This window comes from Thermobia domestica, chromosome 1 (genome assembly GCF_964235325.1).
Source record: "Thermobia domestica chromosome 1, izTheDome1.hap1.1, whole genome shotgun sequence".
Lineage (NCBI taxonomy): Eukaryota > Metazoa > Arthropoda > Insecta > Zygentoma > Lepismatidae > Thermobia > Thermobia domestica.
The window spans coordinates 96515035-96533641 of NC_137454.1; the positions used below are offsets into that span (position 1 = coordinate 96515035).

Sequence of the window (18607 nt, forward strand, 5' to 3'; positions counted from 1 at the left end):
ATTTGTATTCATATGCTGAAAACTTCCGTGAAACCAAGTTCTGTTACTACCATATTAGGTTGACAGTTAACTTAGGGATTTCTAGAGGCACTGTAATCTGCTACTCTTACTTCTAATATTCCATTTTGTTCTGTCCTTTCAATAATTGTAAATGTATATGCAGGAGTCCATCTTGTGCCTGTCATTAATATAAAATAATATATACACAGACATAGATATGTTTCGAGACTTCCGACCATCCGAAATTAATGGGATTATCTGTAGGTGAATTATTTTGATTCTTGTCCTGTTTCAAGATGTGTCAAAATAGATTCTGTATATATTTTGTATAAATATGCATGAGTCTATATGATTTCTTTATGCAGAGAAAACTAGTTATGTAAATGCGTATACTTTTGATATTATATATATTATTTGCTTTAGCAAAAAAGTCGAGAGTGTAATTTTTATATTCTTTTTTTCTTTCTAGTTGATATGCAAAATTTCCTAATAACGGAACTCGGAAAACAAGGAAGGGACGATAATTCTAACGATGGATCTTGTAAATTACATACTTGTGAAATATGTGGGAAAGTATTCCAAAACCGCAGAGCATATCGAGTGCATGTAGATATTCACACAGGAAAAACAGTGTGTCCTGTATGTAATACTGTTTTCAGTCGAAGTGATAATATGAAACGGCACATAATGATGGTACATGGGAAATAATTCTTTCAGATATCTCTCTTCATATTTCGATATTTTCAAATGAACTAATGTTAAGCACTCGTAATTCATTTACACTAATAGATCACAAATAGGGCAACAGTAGTGTGTATAGCTTTAGTAAATATTTTCTATGTGGGTTGCAACATGTTATTTCTGATAACTTTTATCAGTTCTAAATATCATACACATTTCAGTTTACAATGTCATACGTATGAAGTTTACCACTGATCTTAGTTAAGTAGATTGCTAAAAAATCTTGCAAAACAATTGTACTGTGTTGTCCTATGTAAAATTTATGAACTTCATGTATACCGACCACTTCGTGCGTAACGGTGTAAAATCACATGGACAGTCAGATAAAAATGAAAATCCACTATATACCCCTTTGATTTTTTATCTAGATATTTTTATTTTAACTATAAAAATAAAAATAAATGAACAGAACAGGAACAGGACTATAGACTGCTATATATTTCAAGTTCACAAGTAAATTTTACAGAGGATAGCAAAGTAAGATCCTGCGTTGTAAGATAGGTATACAATTACAGTCTTAATAGAAAATAATAAATGATCTTTCTACACAGTTTTGCTTTAGAAGTTCGCATTCGAACGTACTATGCATAAAGCAAAATTAGAAAGGAATTGACGGTTCAAAACAACGTAGGAATTTGAGAAGGAAGCTACGTCGAGGGGCCATTAAGGTCACCGTGAGAGGGGCCAGTCAGAAACATCGTGATAGTAGTTACAAGTGAAGGACTTGTGTAGAAATGGAAAACATAACAATATTCACCTTGTAACAGATGCTCACAAGTATTTGTCAGACAAAATGGTGGGAATACTGCGAACGTCTCACCGGAATACTCAGACGTGACAAGAGAGCAATATCTTCTCCCCCCAAATGTCAATTCGTTTCTTATTTTGATCCAAGTATAATTGTAAGACAACGAAAGATGCAGTAACTTTCTCTTTCAAGTTTGTTAAAGGCAATTTATCAAAACATCTTTAACAAGTGTGGGAAGGGAAGTATACAAGAAAATGTGGGTAGCCAGGGTCTCATTAATTGATGATTTCAGAATCTTATGAATATTTGCTGAAAGGTTGATTTGTTTACTTGTTAAGGATCAGTTTGCTATCTGATCTCATATTTAAATACATTTCTAATATGTTGTAAAATTGATTCCTTTTTATTAATTCGTGAAAATATTTTGTTACATGTATATTTATTTTTTGTGTATACATTAGAGAGAATAAATTTTAAGTAAAACTATTTGGATTTCTTTTATTCACGTATAACAACCTTGATTTTTTTCTGATTCAGTCATCATTTTATGGATTATTGAATTATGATGTCTATGAACTGAAACAAAGTAATTTAGAGATGTTGCTTTTAAATTTTTTTGTGCATTTTGTACCATAATCTAAAAGTTTAAGCAGCAGCGTCTGCTACTACTTTTATTACTTCAGCTAGCGGTATTATTAATAATCCATATCGAAAATAAGAGGGAAAGTAATTGCACTTTTGCGAAAACGTTTAACAAAAATTTTATCAAAATAGAATTTTCGTTTACATTTTACTTAAATGAAAAACTAATACAAAGTCACATATTAGTCTGCTAAAACAAAGGTGCAAATATACACTTGCGCACAAGTAAGCCTAGCCCGTCTTTTCAAGCTACGTATACTCATTCAAATGTCTTAATACTTGGTAATATTTAATGAGCTCTCTAGGACTTAAATGTTAACTTCTGATATGATTGAGCTTTGTATGTGTAAAGATGTTATTACCTAGAACGATTTTTTTTAAAGACATCTGCGAGGAAATGGTTTCATGTAGAAATTAAAATGCTTGTCGATTCCATTCAAGCACTTACGGACAAATAAATGTATGACATATAAGCGATTATTATATATTCAAACTTGATACTTGATGATCATCTCAGTTACTTGCTTAATTGGCTAGCAGTACTGGCAGAATTTTGATACAATTACACAGAGTAATAAATTCATTGCAAAGAAAAAGGTATGCGTTATATGCAAATGGACAAACTCATCGTCTTGTATCAGTCGATTATTATCATACTGCAGAGAAGTTAGTAGGAAAAGTGCAGTGAATGTTTCTACAACAAGTTGTAAATAGTAGAACTTTATATTGTATTAAAAGTGGTTCCTCTGCTTACCACTCTACCAAGTATTTTTAGAATTCAAGGACACTTGTTAGAAATTACTTAGTACTGTGTGTTACAGTTTTTCATTTGCTTGGTAATTTTCAATACATCAAAAAAAAAACAACGTTCGAATAACGGAACTTAAGATTTCTTTTTATATGTTTACATCGTAATTAACAAACCTTAGCAATGGTATCTGCACGTCAACTAGTGCATTTAATATGTTTGTCGCATCTAAACGAATATTGGATAGCTTTTTGCAGAAAAGAGAGAGAGGAGGGGGGGAGCTTCAGTGATATATTGCTTTCAAGTATAAATTACGGCAAGATTTCATCCCGAGGGAGATGAATGGTTAACATAATTAATTAAATAAAAGCGAAGCTAAAATGTACTGTGGAATTTTTTGTTTTTTCGTCAGAATTTTGTAATTTTTCCTTAGGTCGTATTTGTTTCCAGATCATTATGTACTTGTCGAAATGGACTGTGGATGAGCATCCGATTCTTGCTTAACTGGCGAACGGAAATAAAAATTTCGGCCAAAATAATATAGTATTACGAATAACTCTAGATAAAAGTTTTCTGACTCAGGATTGTGGCTCTGCTGGTTGAGGTTTTCATCTACACTCTATTTTCTTCTATTGTTTTTCGTCATCCAGTCTTTCGGAATGTTCATTGCTCCATTATTATAGTAGTCTGTGCTGTCTTCGTAATTGTCGTTCTGTTAGGGGTTGGTTTTTATCTTCTTCCATTCTTGGGTGTTCCTCGGTCTTTTGATTTATTTAGAAGTGTCATTAGGACTGTCGGCTACAAGTTGTAATAAAGGTGCATGAGCAATCAGGCCAGTTAAAATATTGTTTAAGTTAAGTACTTTTGTTTTCTCTGGGAAAACTGCAACAAATATTTACAATTACTTATCTCTATTTCGTAGGCGAGTTGTCGGGGCAGAATTCTTCAATCCTCAGTTCCTGGTGGAGTCATGTTCAGTCCCCTGATGGTGTACAGTTCCGTTGCACACAGTGTGGAGCAATGTACAAACAGTATTCATCGCTATATTGTCACATACAGGTTCATAAAAATAAAACTCGTTGTCACTTGTGTAATTTGGTTTTGAGTAGAAAATATCATCTCATACGTCATTTGAAGCATGTTCACAAAATTGAATAATTAGTATTGTCCAATTTAAAAGACACTGTCGAGTTATGTATAGGGCTGCGGCAATAAAAAGCAATGTGTGATATATATTGAGAATATTGCTCAAATATAATAACATAAATATTTTGGGAAGATACGTAAAAGATCTGTTTATTCTGTATTTTTTTTCAAAGTTTGCCTCTTAGGTCTTCTAAGTGGAATTAAGTTGATGACACAGGTTTAAAGGTTCATATAATGTGTTGAAGGCTTGGAAGACGTGTAGTACTGAGTGTCCCATGTAAATCCAGCCTAATGCACTGTTCAAATCAGAGAAACGTAATATGAAGTATAAATTTCAATTTAAAATTAATTCCTTATGGAATGCAAATTTCAATTTAGTAAAACTACTAATCGATGATCGTAATAAATACCTGGAGATTTTTTTTTAAGACTCAAGCAACCTGAACGGCTTTCGCTTGGCTTAGTGGCCTTGGCCTTAGCACGCGTGCCTCTGGTGTGCGTGACCCCGTGTTCGAGTCCTCGTGCGGGTACAGTTGAACGAAAAAAGTGGTTCGAATTCCACTACAATCAGTAGCGCCACGTCTCCTTAGCCGCCTAGGGATAATCGTGGGACGTTAAACTCAGAACAAACCAAATCAAACAACTTTAACGTTAGTGTCATTATTCAAGAAAGGCTTTGATGAATAATTGTATACTTCTTCCCTGTAGTTCATGTATGAGGTGATATCAAAAAGTTTCGGCACTAGTTCTGTAACACGCCAACAGATCGCAGGGTAAGATGCACGCACAGGTACAGAGAGCACCGACCTTCACAAGGTAGTGTGCCAAGAGATATGCGCACATTGGAAGCTGTCCAGCTGATGCTATTCTGACCAGGTGCATTACCACGTCTACAATTTCATCATGGATAGCCAGTTAAAACAACAAGCGAACGTGAAAATCTGTGTGAAACTGGACAAATACGCTACAGAGACGCTTGACATGATTCGCCAATTGTATGGCGATGCTGTAGTGAGGCGTTCGTCGAATGTCCTCCCTCAGACACTTTAAAACCTGGCAGTAGAACTCGCTATTGACGGCCTGGCACCTAAGGATGAATATTGGTGATACACAATGCCGCGAATGTCGAAAAAGATGATGAGCACGCACTTGGTGCAGCTGCGGTCATACCATGCCTTTTTCAGTCGTAGAGATGATGAGCTCTTCCACTGTGAAGACTGTTGCTTTGTCTCAGAGTCGTATTCGTATACCCAAGTAGTGATCCTCGACATGGAGGACAGGTTATCCATGGCGGCACGCTGACGGAGTTCTTGACAGACCGACACGCTGTTCCTTCTGCTTCTGGGTCAGCAGCTTGGTGAGACGATCTTGGAAGCAACACGGCGCATGTTCAAATCACACGTGACGATTGCCCGCACTATTCCCTATGACACACCGTCAATGGCATCAATGTTGTGTCAATCCGACGATCCTCATGCACAAGTTTCAACTTTTTCGGGTGTTGTGCTCGTTAAAGGTCGTCTAATCTCTCGTCGTCTTCCAGTGATGTTCTTCCGCTATTGAAGCGTGCGTGCCACTCAAAAACATCTCGAACGACTGATTGCAGCATCACTGTACACTTGCTGAATCATGTCGAGAGTATCTGTGACGAATTTGCCCAGTTTCATACAGAATTTCACATTCGCTCATTGTTCTGACTTGCTATCCATGATGAAATCGCACACGTGGTAACGCACGTAATCAGAATAGCACTAGCTGCACAGCTTTCGATGTACACAGGACGAGGTCTTTTAACATACTGACTTATGAAGGTCTGTTCTCCCTGTACCTCGTATATTTTTGGTTTCCTACATTTTTCCTTTGAAATAACCTCACAAGTAATAATATTAACAAGTCTAGACAAGAAGACGATCATAAATGTTTTGTATCTAGAGTTTTCCTTTATAAATGGTGCTAAAATGTAGATGTGGAATGCCTCACCACTTATTATTATTTTGTCAACTTCTGAAGAGGTGTTTTTGACAAGTTGTTAACTTCGTTAGATCATTTAAGGTCGATAGTCAATATGTCTTAATTAAGAAATCGTTCTAATATATTTTATAGATATTGAGAAAGCATTCGACATTGCATGTTGAAACATTTTATTCTTGGCACTGAAGAACTTGAGAGTCTGCTAAGAGCCAGAATATTATATTATCTTCAAAGAAACCGAGGAGCAATTATGGAAAAGAAAAACATGAAGAAATGAAAGATATAAGACAATGATGTAAACTTTCAAGTTTATGTTCAGTATATATGCCCAGCAGTGAAAAAGACACATAGTAGAATATAAATATATATAATGCTATGGAAGGTTGTCCCGCGTGATAAGATCGTTGCTGCTATTAATCTAAACGAGAAACTGAAGAAAATATGTAATACGAAAATAAGAATACGAGCCAATAAGACTTTTTTTTTCGATGGAGAGAAAATTGAGAAATATATTTTAAATGTTTGGGCAACCTAATGTCCTTGTATAAAAGAAGTCGATGAAAGAAGCAGAAAACAGTAAGAAAGATAGCAAGTATAAAGAGCTCATGTTGGCCATAACCATGGTCACTTCGAAATTCAAAGATCAGAGAATTGAGGCATTCCAGATATGGTACTGAAGAACAGAGATGTATTAAAAGAAGAAAACAACACACCAAATGAAAGTCTCGGTAAACACTAATACAAATAATTTTCATTTGCTTTCCTAGAAACATCTTTGGTAGTGAAATGTTAGTTTAGGTTGTAACTTGTAAGTGATAGGAAGGTGAATAATATGACAATTGATAAATGAAGAAAAGGAACACGACACGAGGAGCAGCATGAAGAAAAGGAACACGACACGAGGAGCAGCGTCGTAGAATGTTTGTAGAAGAGCAAACAAAAATATATTAGTTTTTATCAAGACTCTTATTTGATGATTTTCAATTTTTAAAATTTTTTTTTTTTTTTTTTAATCAATATATTTCGCCTGACTCACAAGAGTAAAAGCTAGAGTGTATTTCGGGAACAATAGACCAAAAATGAACATTCGTCTGTTAATTCGTCTTTCAGAATAAACTAATTTACTACTGGAAAAGAGAGTTACAAGAAAAATTAGACATAGAAACGGAATATCTGAATGAAGTCAAGAAAGAACGACCATATCAACGGATTAAACAGCTAGCACAGAATAGACAGAGAATGTAATAATTCTGTATTAGCCACCCGTCTCCACAGAAATAGCACACCAAATTCCCGTTTTCTGTTTATGGTTATATAGCTTTTAATAAACTAAGAGTGAGTATGATTTCATATGGCCGGAAAGTGAATTTATACCTCTTCACTTAGTATATCATTGTATTCATTATCCTAAGTCATTTTAGATATCATTTGCAATTCGTATCTTATCCCCTGGATGTTTATAATAATGGTCAAAGCAACTACTGGAGACCACCATAGTGCATAAATGAAAAATGAAATCTTTGAGTTTTACGTCCCACGGTTATGCCGGTTAGGCTAAAGGAGACGGTAATTATGAGAAATGAATAAATTGGTGGTATGAAGAAAGTGGGAGGAAACGGGAGAACCCCGAGAAAACTCACGAGCATGGTGTTTGTCCACCACAAAGTCCACACGGCGCGAGCTGGGATCGAACCAGGGATCCGAAGCACCGGAGGTGAACGCTCTACCACTGAGCCACCGCACCCCCCCCCTCCCATAGTGCACAATACTGCAAACAAATGGATCGAGCGGAACAGAGTTTATTTTTAAAAAAATAAAAAAAAGTACTTAATAGGTGGCTTTATGTGGGATATCGGTATTTTCCATAAACAGTTGTTTCTATTGCTTTTAAATCTAAAAACTTAGATGGACCGAAAAACGAAATGATAAATTAATTACAAAAAAAGAAGCATCGTCTTAAAGTATTTCTATATTGAGCCTATATGAGTAATTTTGTCAACGTGGAACAACATTCGTCTCCTTTCTTTTTATATATGCTTGACAAATATGCAGTGAAATGAAGCATTAGACCCACTCATGTTGTGTCCTAGGTATTTTCCACACCAGCTCGAATATGGTATTTTCATAATTCTGTATTATTTCTTTACACATTATCCTTGGTAAATCTCCCAAAACAGAGATTAAACCTAATAACAGAGATTTAAATCTGTCGGCCAACACTACCCATGTCAATCAGATCGTTCGAGATAATTGTTGGAAGGTATTTTTTGATTGACAATTGAATACATTTGTTTGTGACTATCTCGTTTAAAGTACCACGTCTTTTTGTGGTAATGATCCCGTGTATCTACTGTAGATAAATTACTTTTTCCTTGTAAGACTAATACTTAGATCTGTACCTTTTATTTTAAGTATATATTATTAGGAAATTTCTGTTGTGGAAAGTAAAGCAGAAAATTGGTCATATCTGAAGAATTTACATAATCAGTTTCAGATCTAGCAGCAAGTTGGTAACTTAATCTGGTGTGAGTACCTTGTTGATTGTAGGTTACGTTCTTACGTAAACAACGAGACAGTGGACACAGAGAAATGTTAATATTCATATACGATAGTACGGAAATTTCTGTCAATGCGAAATGGAATATTGAAGTCGCTTCTAGTGCCTTAAATACAAAATGATATTAAAATGGCAAAAAACGAAAAGATATACCATTGTTTTCACATTGAAATCAAGCATGAGATACCAAGTAGAAGAATGTACTGTTATCTGTTCTTACTTCTTAAAGGTTTGTAGATTTAAAGATCGAATTACTTTTCCTGTTAAATTAATGATTGACGGAACAGAGATTACTATTAATACAAATAATGTTCACATAAAAAAGTAAATATGTACCTTCTGCTTTAATTTTACCTATACCCGAACATGAAATTGATTCCATTGTATAATTGTAATTATAGTATTTCACATCGTGATAATTTAAGATAACGGGGATACTACATAAAATCATATGTAAAATTACTCAATTGGAATTTAAGGTATAATTTTTCCTCCTTTTTAATTGACTGTTTTACTAAAATGGTAATACAAACTATTCTTTCCTTAGGTAAGTACAAGGAGGAGTATCCTACATACACATTTATCAGTCAAAATCAAGAACAAGATACTGATGGAGGAAAGGTATTTTCCTGTAATGTGTGTTATGCATCATATAAACAGTATTCTTCCCTATACTCCCATATGTCCGTCCATAAAAACCAAACCAAATGTCAACTATGTAACGTAATTCTAAGTAGAAAATATGATGTCAAGCGTCATATGAAAACTGTTCACAAAATGTGTACAGATGAAGAATTTTTGTAAGGAAGTAGTAGTTAAAATTTAGTACGTACAATTGTTGTGACTTCTGTCATTGTTTCAGGTAGATATATAATTTGTGTATAATTAAATCAAGTAGAATCAACGAAAATTAAATAGGAAATATTTTTGGAATAAAATGACGTTTAATTTTAATAACTTATATAGTGGCGGTCCGTGAATTACCAGTTTGGTGCACTGCATTTTCAACATTGCAGTTATCGAAAGCTGACCTCTGACAGACAGTTACACGTGTTACAAACGAAACCAAAGGAAGAGTAGTTCGCCAATCACTGCACAATTCTTTCACGCTGTTTAGGCAATCAAGGTCCACTAACCACGCTGTTGCCGGTAGTTGAGGGTTGAATCTGGTATGAAATAGTAGTGTTTCTTTAATAATAGTTGTTTTAGTATGTGCTGTTTTAGGTGTTCTTTTCGAATTACCGATAATTGTTGCTTGTGAATAGTTGGTGTGTACTGTGTTTATAAAAGAGAGAAAATGTAGCGACTAAAAATGCGGGAATAACAAAGAACATGACAACTAGTTCAACAGTCAGTCACAGGAAATGTACGGTGCTGTTTCGAAAGCGAGAAAGGAGATGAAGATTCTCTCCCTTTTTTCCGTAGAACAGGTGCTCAAGCACACGTCGTATTTTCTGAAAGTCAGTTAATGAATTATTCGCGTCAAACCAGAAAACTTCGAAGGCAATAATGACACTTCTTCAGTATTACTGTATCACTTACATCCTTTAATAATAATAAAAAAACGAGGAAGTCCAAAATTAATCATAGATGACTTCACGAAGGATGCCCTCACGTTCATAAATAGTACCAAAAAAAAAAAGTATCCAACTTTAAGTTTTCTTTTTGATTCGGTACGGAAAGATAGTTTATTCACGGATGGGAAGTTAACTGTGCGCAAAGTACTTAAAAAGATGGATTTCGATATAGTAAATTTTTAGGAAGGAAGATTTTATAAAAGGGAGGATACCTTTGTTACATGGTGTTCTTTTCTGAGGAAGATGACAAATATCAAACCTGAGAGGATAGTACGGTTTGACGAAACATGACTCGATACGTAAAAGTACAAAATCTGTTCCAAGTGGTAAAAGAGATTGCATTTTGTTACATGCAAGCAAGTGTGAGAGTTTCATATTGAATGGTCTCCTGCTTTATATCAAGTAAAACGACAGAAGTTCTAGATTTTGTACAAACTCAATGTTAAATCAATTTTATTAATCTCTTCTTAAGTTTTCTTGTAGATTCATCAGGAGGCGGGAGAAGGGAGGGGGGGGGAGGTTGAAGCACTCAGATCTTTTCGGGACACGTTATATATAATATAGTAAATCAAGGTGTCTATCGGTCACGAAAAAGTCACTAAATTTAGTGTTTGGGTCACGATTTTTTGTTATCTGCACTAATATAAGTGCAGACTGGAAAATTTTGTTCAATGAAACAACAAAATTCACTACCAAAATTGTCTATGTTCGGCGTTAGACGCTACCAAATCGCTAGCAAAGCATGCTTCTATCGCATGCATGAAAATTCGTCCTAATTCGTACCCAAATTCCCTCTTGAAAATGTTACAAAATTTTATGATTTGGTAAAGAAAAAGTCACGAAATTTCATTTTAGGATTTTAGTAGACACCCTGTAAATGTTTGCACATGCTATTGTTTCAAGTAATAATAGTGTTGTTATAATTTGGAAATCATACATTCCTATCCTATTACGACCCTATAATTATGACTTGCTAAACGTCCTAAATGTCGTCAGAGCTGCTGTCACTGTGATTGCAGAGCCTTCGGCAAGAGCGCCATCATTACACCACGTGCTCTGTCGAACTGTCAGAAGCCATCTTTCGTTAACTGCCACATATTTTATTATGGATTTATGTAAATATAATTTGCCCAAAGTCAACTACCTGTACTTTCTTTGACACCTTAATAGTAGTAAATGCAGGTTGAGTAATCACACACTCTATAGTTGTAATCCTCTCTCTAGTTGTGCAAGACATATATAATTTTATGGAAAACCATAAAATGTAGTATTTTTTCTTTCGTTTTGATTATACACTTTTGAAACTTCTGTAAAGAAGTTGGAACACAGGACTGTTAACGCAGGCAACAGTTTCATGTACTGTAAATACGATATAGGAACCTATCCCAAAATCAAGAAACAATAGGTTGCACTTAATCTAATATTGTTGTATTAAAAAGCGGAGGAAACAGTCAATTGTTAATATACCAATTCTTCTATAGGTTCGAATTCAGTGATACACAAAAAATGAAAATGTTCATGACTGGATCGAGACTCGAACCCGGTATTATCGACGCGCCGTACCGATGCGTTAATCAGTTAATCACTGCGCTACCCAGTCTGCTTCCTGAAAGCCATACACTCTCATTCTTGAAGTCAATATTTTTTCATTCAGATCACATGCCTTGTACCACAACTTCCTGTTGTGCTTGGACAATCCAATGTCCACATTCTGAACATCTCTGACGGTTATATCATCATTATATTAACGAAATAATATAACGATAATTTTCGGTAATATAATATAACTGTCAGGGGTGTTCTAAATGTGGACACAAGATTGTCCAGGCACAACATGAAGTTGTGGTACTGAGTGAAAGAACGCTGAGTTCAAGAATGAGAATGTATGGTTATTCAGGGAGCGAACTGGGTAGTGTAGTGGTTAACGCGTTAGCAAAATCCCAGGGTCGAGTTCCCGTCCAGTCATGCACTTTTTCACTATTTGTGTATAATCTAATGTTAAGTAATAAGTTTTACTAAGCATTGTCCATCAGTATCAATCTCGTAAATGTGTTATTGTGATATCTTTGATCATTGTGTATTGTTATATTATATTGTAACTTATGTTAATAAATTATGGCCAACAATTTGGTATAAAAATGTGTAAATTAATCTGTTTCATCTCTTAGAAGTAAATAAATTTTTGACATAATTTTTGTTATATTTTACTTTTGAGACTCCTTATAATCCGCAGTAGTTTAATTTGGTATTGTCTTTTAAAACAACCTTCTATTTTCTTCCATAAGATTGTAGAATGAAATCTTCGACTATCACTCTGAGTGAAGAAAAGAAAAAGAAAAAAAGAGCCAATGAGAATTGGCACATAAGTGCGAAATATGTGTTTTAATAGTATGCATAGTTTAGATCATAAATTCCATTTTTGCTTGTGACCATGCACTGCTAAACATTAAGTCTTTGAATGCTGGAAATTAGACAAATAACAGAGGGAAAATCGACTTAAGCTCTCAGTTACAAAGTACATATGGGAATGTCTCATTGTTTATTTATCCACGAAAATTGATACTTAGCTACAGACTCAGTCAATTTCATATGTGATGTTCTTACTAATATTTAGAAGTGTGTAATAAGTAAGTGTAAAAGAGGAAAATGTCTATGAATATAGAACACAAGAAATGAAGAAAAAGAAATGCTTAAATGGAAGAAATGAGTGAACCGAGAGGGTGGGCGTCAGCTTTCATCAATAACACTTCTTCAAAATATGTGCGAACCTCTTTTAATAAGGAATAATAATAACAACAGCACTAAGCCTCTTCAGGTAGGGGAAAAAAAAAACTCACCTTGCGACCATAGAAACTTCATTAGAAATTGAAAGCAAACAAGTGAGTAAACAGATATTCCATCACTCAACAAAGTGAAGTTGTTCATTTTTTTTGCGTGGTGATTCAAATTATTGCATTTTTAAATTTATAATTACGTGAATTTTGCAATACAAGTCGACATTAAATTAGGATAGAGCTTTAATAAGGATATCTGTAGAGTTATTCGATTGAAATAGGCTTTGTATCCATAGAAAAACCGTGTAGACTTTTAAGTATCTAATATTTACTAGATTCGGTATAGTATTATTTAAAGATAATGAAAATTTCACTTTTTAAAATTTGGGTTTTCCATCCTTTAATATGAAAACGTATCTTTCGAAATATTACAGTAGACTTGCTAAGCGAGAAACAACATCTCGCTGTTATTTCGTTGTGGCATCTGACATTATATGAGGCGTGCATTTCCAACGCGTTGTAAATACCGCAAAGAATAGATTGAATTGGATTGGATTGCAATGTTGTGCCATGTTGAAGGGTGTTTGTACTGTTCAGGTTGCACTAGTGCTGTTCCATTTCGTAGAAAGCTGAAGCTACATTGATGTTATGTTCAATGATACAACAGATATGTTCAAAACATTTTCTTTCCTAAGAATTTCGGTATTTGCATCGTTTGGAAATGCATATCTTGTATATGGACTTACAGTCTTTCTAACAAGTTACTCGCAAGAAAGCAGACAATAGCTTTAACTTGCGGTAAACCTAACGCGTAAAAGATTTGAAGAATAAGGAAGATTATATTAAATTCCACATGGGTTATTACAGTATGGATTGAGAGACGATCTTCTTTCTCATTCACAGGGACATCCCATGAAGCACAGCACGCTCCCCGCTTCGTTGAAGTGAAATTCGTCGGGAATAGTGGAGAGGTTGGATCAGATTATTCGGCTATTCGCTTTCAATGCGAGATATGTGGCTCAAAATATAAACACTTATCATCGCTCAATGATCACAAAGAAGTTCATAAAAATAATACAGTGTGCAAGATTTGCGGTACTGTGCTTAGCAAGAAATCGAATTTGAAACGGCATATAAAACTTATGCACACATTTCCGTTTGGAAGCAAATGATTTAAAAAGGAAGAAAAGAAAGAGAAAAATGTTAAGGCCGAATATATTTAATACTCGGCGAAATAGACACCAAATTTATGATTTAGTTAGAAGCTGACAGACAGACATATATTTTACAACAGAAAAATTTTGTATGTGATGATAGATTAAACTTACGTGTATTTGTTTACAGTATTTCGTGTGATTATCAGGATTGGTCAAAAAATTATAGATTAGAATAACCAAATTCAAATGACTGTTGCATAGTAAATAAGTATTTTCTTCATATTGTAGCAAACTAAGGTAGTTTTCTGCAAGATACGCAGTGCTCAGTAAAATGCTTACTTAATACAAGAGATAGTACAGCATTCACATACGAAATGTGCAACGTAAAAGCATATAGAATAATCGATTTTACGTAATTTGAGATAATGTATCCAACCATCATCCACGAAGAATACTAGTTACAAGAGCTTATTATTTTATCCTTTTTTTATACATGAGCGAGAAAAGATTAGCTGTTTTCATACATCAAAATATCCGCATTTAGGTCACTTTAGTGTTGCTGTAATTACAGCATATTGGAACTATATTCTATTTTTATTTGATTAAAATAAACTGATAGAAAGTATATTTTTTTCAAAGAAAATATACCTGTATATTTCATAAAGAAAATAGAGAAATGGAAAAGGCATCATGTATCGTATATGGTAAAGCTTCATACAGATAAAGCTTTGTCGAAAATGAATTGATCATAACCTCATTGGAGATCTTAATCAGTGTTTTGGCTCACAATGAAAACTCAAAAAATAACATTGGGAACAGAAAACTGGAAGTATCTAGAATCATGAAGCTCTTGTATTACTTCTGCTCTTTCCTTGAGGCTCGAAGATGTCGTATCAAAATTTAGCAACATGATTTGTTCTCTGTATCCAGAATAGACTATAGTACAAATATTGTTGAAAAATAAGTACTGGGAAAATTTGCTTGTTTATCAGTGTGAAAAGTAAGCGCATGAGTGTTAAAGTTATAGCATTCTTTTTATTTTTTCTTGTAATCATTTTACTAATCTATTTTTGTTAAATTTCAGTATTTTGACATAATTATTTGCTAATAACAATATTTTGTTTGAAATCAAAAGGGAATAATGTCTCTTATGTCGGATTACGAAAAATAGAAAATGTCTTTTAGGCTATATAGATGAAGGGTTAATTTTCGTTAAAACAATTTGTTTTATACAGGTTTATTACAAATTATCTTTGCGGTTAGAAACATTCATATCATACGTTTAATGACTCATATACATAAAAGTGGTATCAATCAAAAGAGAATATCAAAACTGGCTGGTAAAATTGCCGTGTAGGTACAAGTTGGCCACTAGGGGTGATACGAGAGAAAATTACGTTCAACGAAAACGCGAAAGTGTTTGATATAATCGACTTTCATATCAACCAGTCTGTATTCAACGTAATTTTCGTAGAAAATTTGGCGAAGATGCATTTAGATGAGGTGCAATTCGTGAGTGGTACTCTGATTTCAAAGAAATAGTTTGTGTTTATAAGCAAAAATCATCCGGCTGGCTACTAGCTACGCAAACGTTTGCAATTTTATTCATCCTGGTTGAAATTTTTACAGAATCTAAAACCAGCCGACAATGTGAAGCTTTTTTCTACAAGAGTGTGCAGATTATGAGAACCAATGGTTTCATGGAATCATTACTGAAAAGCCGCTTTCCACTTTTCAAATAGAAGTATTAGAATCTGGGAGACGGAAAGTCCACATGTCTGGGAGGAGTATATGTGCGAATGTCCCAAAATATTAATGTATTTGACACTGTGACCCATGAGAAAACTGTTTTCTTATCTGGATATGCTATAGACGTTGCTTCTCCCGCAACTGGAACGGGACATGCCAGATCTCATCTTTCAAACCCTTCACTTTTCAAAAAGAACTTAGAAGTGATCTCAATAGGTTATTACCAAACAGATTAGTTGACAATACTTACTGTGCTTGTTTCTTAGTCTCCTCGTTCGCTAGATATTGCGAGAAACTTGACTACAGGTTCGATGTATGTCAAGTAACAAGAACATATTCGTTTCCCCATATCATAGATATTTGATCTATGTTGATGTTGTGTAATAACTTTTTTTTTAAATTGTTTTCATTGATTTCACTTTTCTATATCTAAGTGCAACTAATTGGTAAGATAATTTGTAATTACTTTGTATATGAAGAAATAAGAATATGATAATTCTTACAACCGAATTTCCAGGAAATAGAAATATACTAGAAATAGGATCATCATTATTTGTGGAAAAAATCTAGGCTATATAGGCTTCTGAAATTAACTCTTTTATTGCATTGGATATGTCACAATTAACTATCTGTGTTTCTCCAATTATAAGTTTGTTCTCAAAGAAATCCTCATATTTGAATGACAAAAAAGAAAAGACAAATGTAAAATTTAGCTAATACAGCATTAATAACAAGTCATTGTTCATAATGTATTAAATTCGTGTGGGATCACCAAGCAGGTCTTCTATATTGTCAGATATGCTGGGAGTTTTGATGAAAATAAAGTTGCCTGTAGAGCAGTTTCTTTTTATGTATTTTCGTAACAGCAATAAAGAATTTCATGAAATGATAAAGGGAGTTTCATAATTTTTATTTGGCTTCCAAAGGCACAGTTGAATTTCAAATAATCAAACTATTTAAAATCAATCCAAATAACTTAAGGATTGGATATCTTGCTGCAATAGACTGTTGGCGTAAAAGCAAAAGAATCTTATTGTTTGATTGATTGATCTTAAACAGCCAAGTAATGGCCAATTATTTCGTATTCTTTCTTGCTTGTTAAAATAGAATTTCCTTTTCTCAATTTACGTTATCTATATTTTTTTTTTCATTGTTATACAAAGTAGACGGATGATTAATTACAGTGAATAATTATGAAATACGTGGTTGATTGAGAATGTAGGAAAATCAGGACAACCCCGAGAAAATCCACGGATACAATGGATATATACAAAGCTGGAACACAGGAATCGCAATGGTAACATGATATCATGATTTCCTATATCATTACCTAAAGAAAATGTGGGAGAAGTAATTTAAGGATTTACTTGCAATATTAAGCTCGAAAGAAGAGAGTCAAAAACATATCCTGCTTGAAGTGAGGCAAAATAAATTGAAAATAGTTGCGTTACAACCCTATAGTGTGTGTTCTGTTTTTTACAGTAAGTACGTAATGAAAATGCAACTGATAGCTGAAAACCATAACGGCATCATTTTAGTCAAAATCGAGATAAGCTCATAAATGAGAACTACACAAGAAATTAAAAAGCTTACCTTTAACCACAACCCAGTCGTCTCTCTTTGGAACTTAGTTATACTCATTATTTCGGTCCGCCCTGTGGCCATAAACACAAGGTTATGTTACATGTTAGCAGTAATATCACTGAAGTTTCTTGTTGTTATTGTTCAGCTACTTACCCTGTAAGAGAAAAATAGCCCCAAGTATTCTGAAAAACACTCGTTTATGTCAATCACTCAATTCACATTTTGAGATTTATTAAATTCGATCACTGTCTTAGAATTTAAGATGGTTTCCCGTGGACTCTTTTAATGTAATAAATTCCATGTCATTTTACACTGAATTATATTAAGTTGTCAACTTTCAAGCAAGTGATCTTGGCAACATTGAACTTCTCAGTCAGTTCAAATTTCTTCTGCTCGGAAAGATGAGTACTGTAACAAAAATTCAAAGAAAAATTATTTAATTAGTGAACAATTTTAATTTCTGAAACAGTGAACATATAAAGTATAAATTGACATAAAGAGTGTTTTTCAGAATACTTGGGGCTATTTATCTTTCATAGGATGAAGAACCAAACAGTAAAAATATTAAATTTTAGTGATATTCCTGTTAACATACAATAGCTCGTGTTCATGACCACACCGCGTACCAAAATTTTGAGTGTAATTAAATTCTAAAGAGAGAGGACTGGATTGTAGTTCAAGGTAAGCTTTTTAATTTTTATATGTACCGTATAATATCTATTAGTAATTATACACACAAGAAAGTTAATGTGGTAAGAAGATCTAACCAGAATAATGTTATTTGTCAGAAGTATAGTTGTTTATAAACTCGCTTTTCTTAAGAAATTCATGGGGTCAGCCAATTTTAAACTTACGTTTCTCTGAAACAAGATTTACGTGTATGGATGTGTACAGTTATGGTTTTCACCCATTCAATTAAAATGATATTTTCTTCCAGTTTTTGAGACTCTTTGAACCGTATGGACATGTTGGGAAACACTTGCTGGAATGTTATGTCAAAAAGTGCATGTGCTAATAGCGATGAAATGTAAAATAGCAGAATAAATATCCTTAGAATCCATTAATCTCAAAATTTTCGGTAAACAGGAATTGTGGAAGCGGCTTGCGTAACATAGTGTAGTATTTTTTTTTTTTCCTTCTGTAAAGAACTGTTTCAAATTAGTAATAACACCTTATATAACGCCCATTCACGAAGCATTCTGGTGTGAAGTAT

The 18607-nt window shown here is 33.9% G+C and overlaps 1 protein-coding gene across 17 annotated transcripts in view; it reads left to right on the forward strand.

The window, feature by feature from the left end:
• The window catches only part of LOC145687471 (uncharacterized), a 303707-nt gene that overhangs the window by 179193 nt on the left and 105907 nt on the right, over window positions 1-18607 (forward strand). Inside the window, exon 7 of one of the 17 annotated variants that reach the window (XM_081760963.1) lies at window positions 470-598. The exons of 12 other annotated variants lie outside the window; for them this stretch is intronic. Coding sequence is in view for 4 of the 5 variants with exons in the window: in XM_081760991.1 (XP_081617117.1) it covers window positions 13808-14076 (269 nt within the window). In the remaining variant the exon portion in view is untranslated. Of the gene's footprint in view, window positions 1-469; window positions 1973-3801; window positions 4053-9100; window positions 12322-13807; window positions 16688-18607 lie in introns of those variants that run through there. 4 more of the 17 variants (XM_081760991.1, XM_081760998.1, XM_081761011.1 and 1 more) reach the window with 4 other exon arrangements.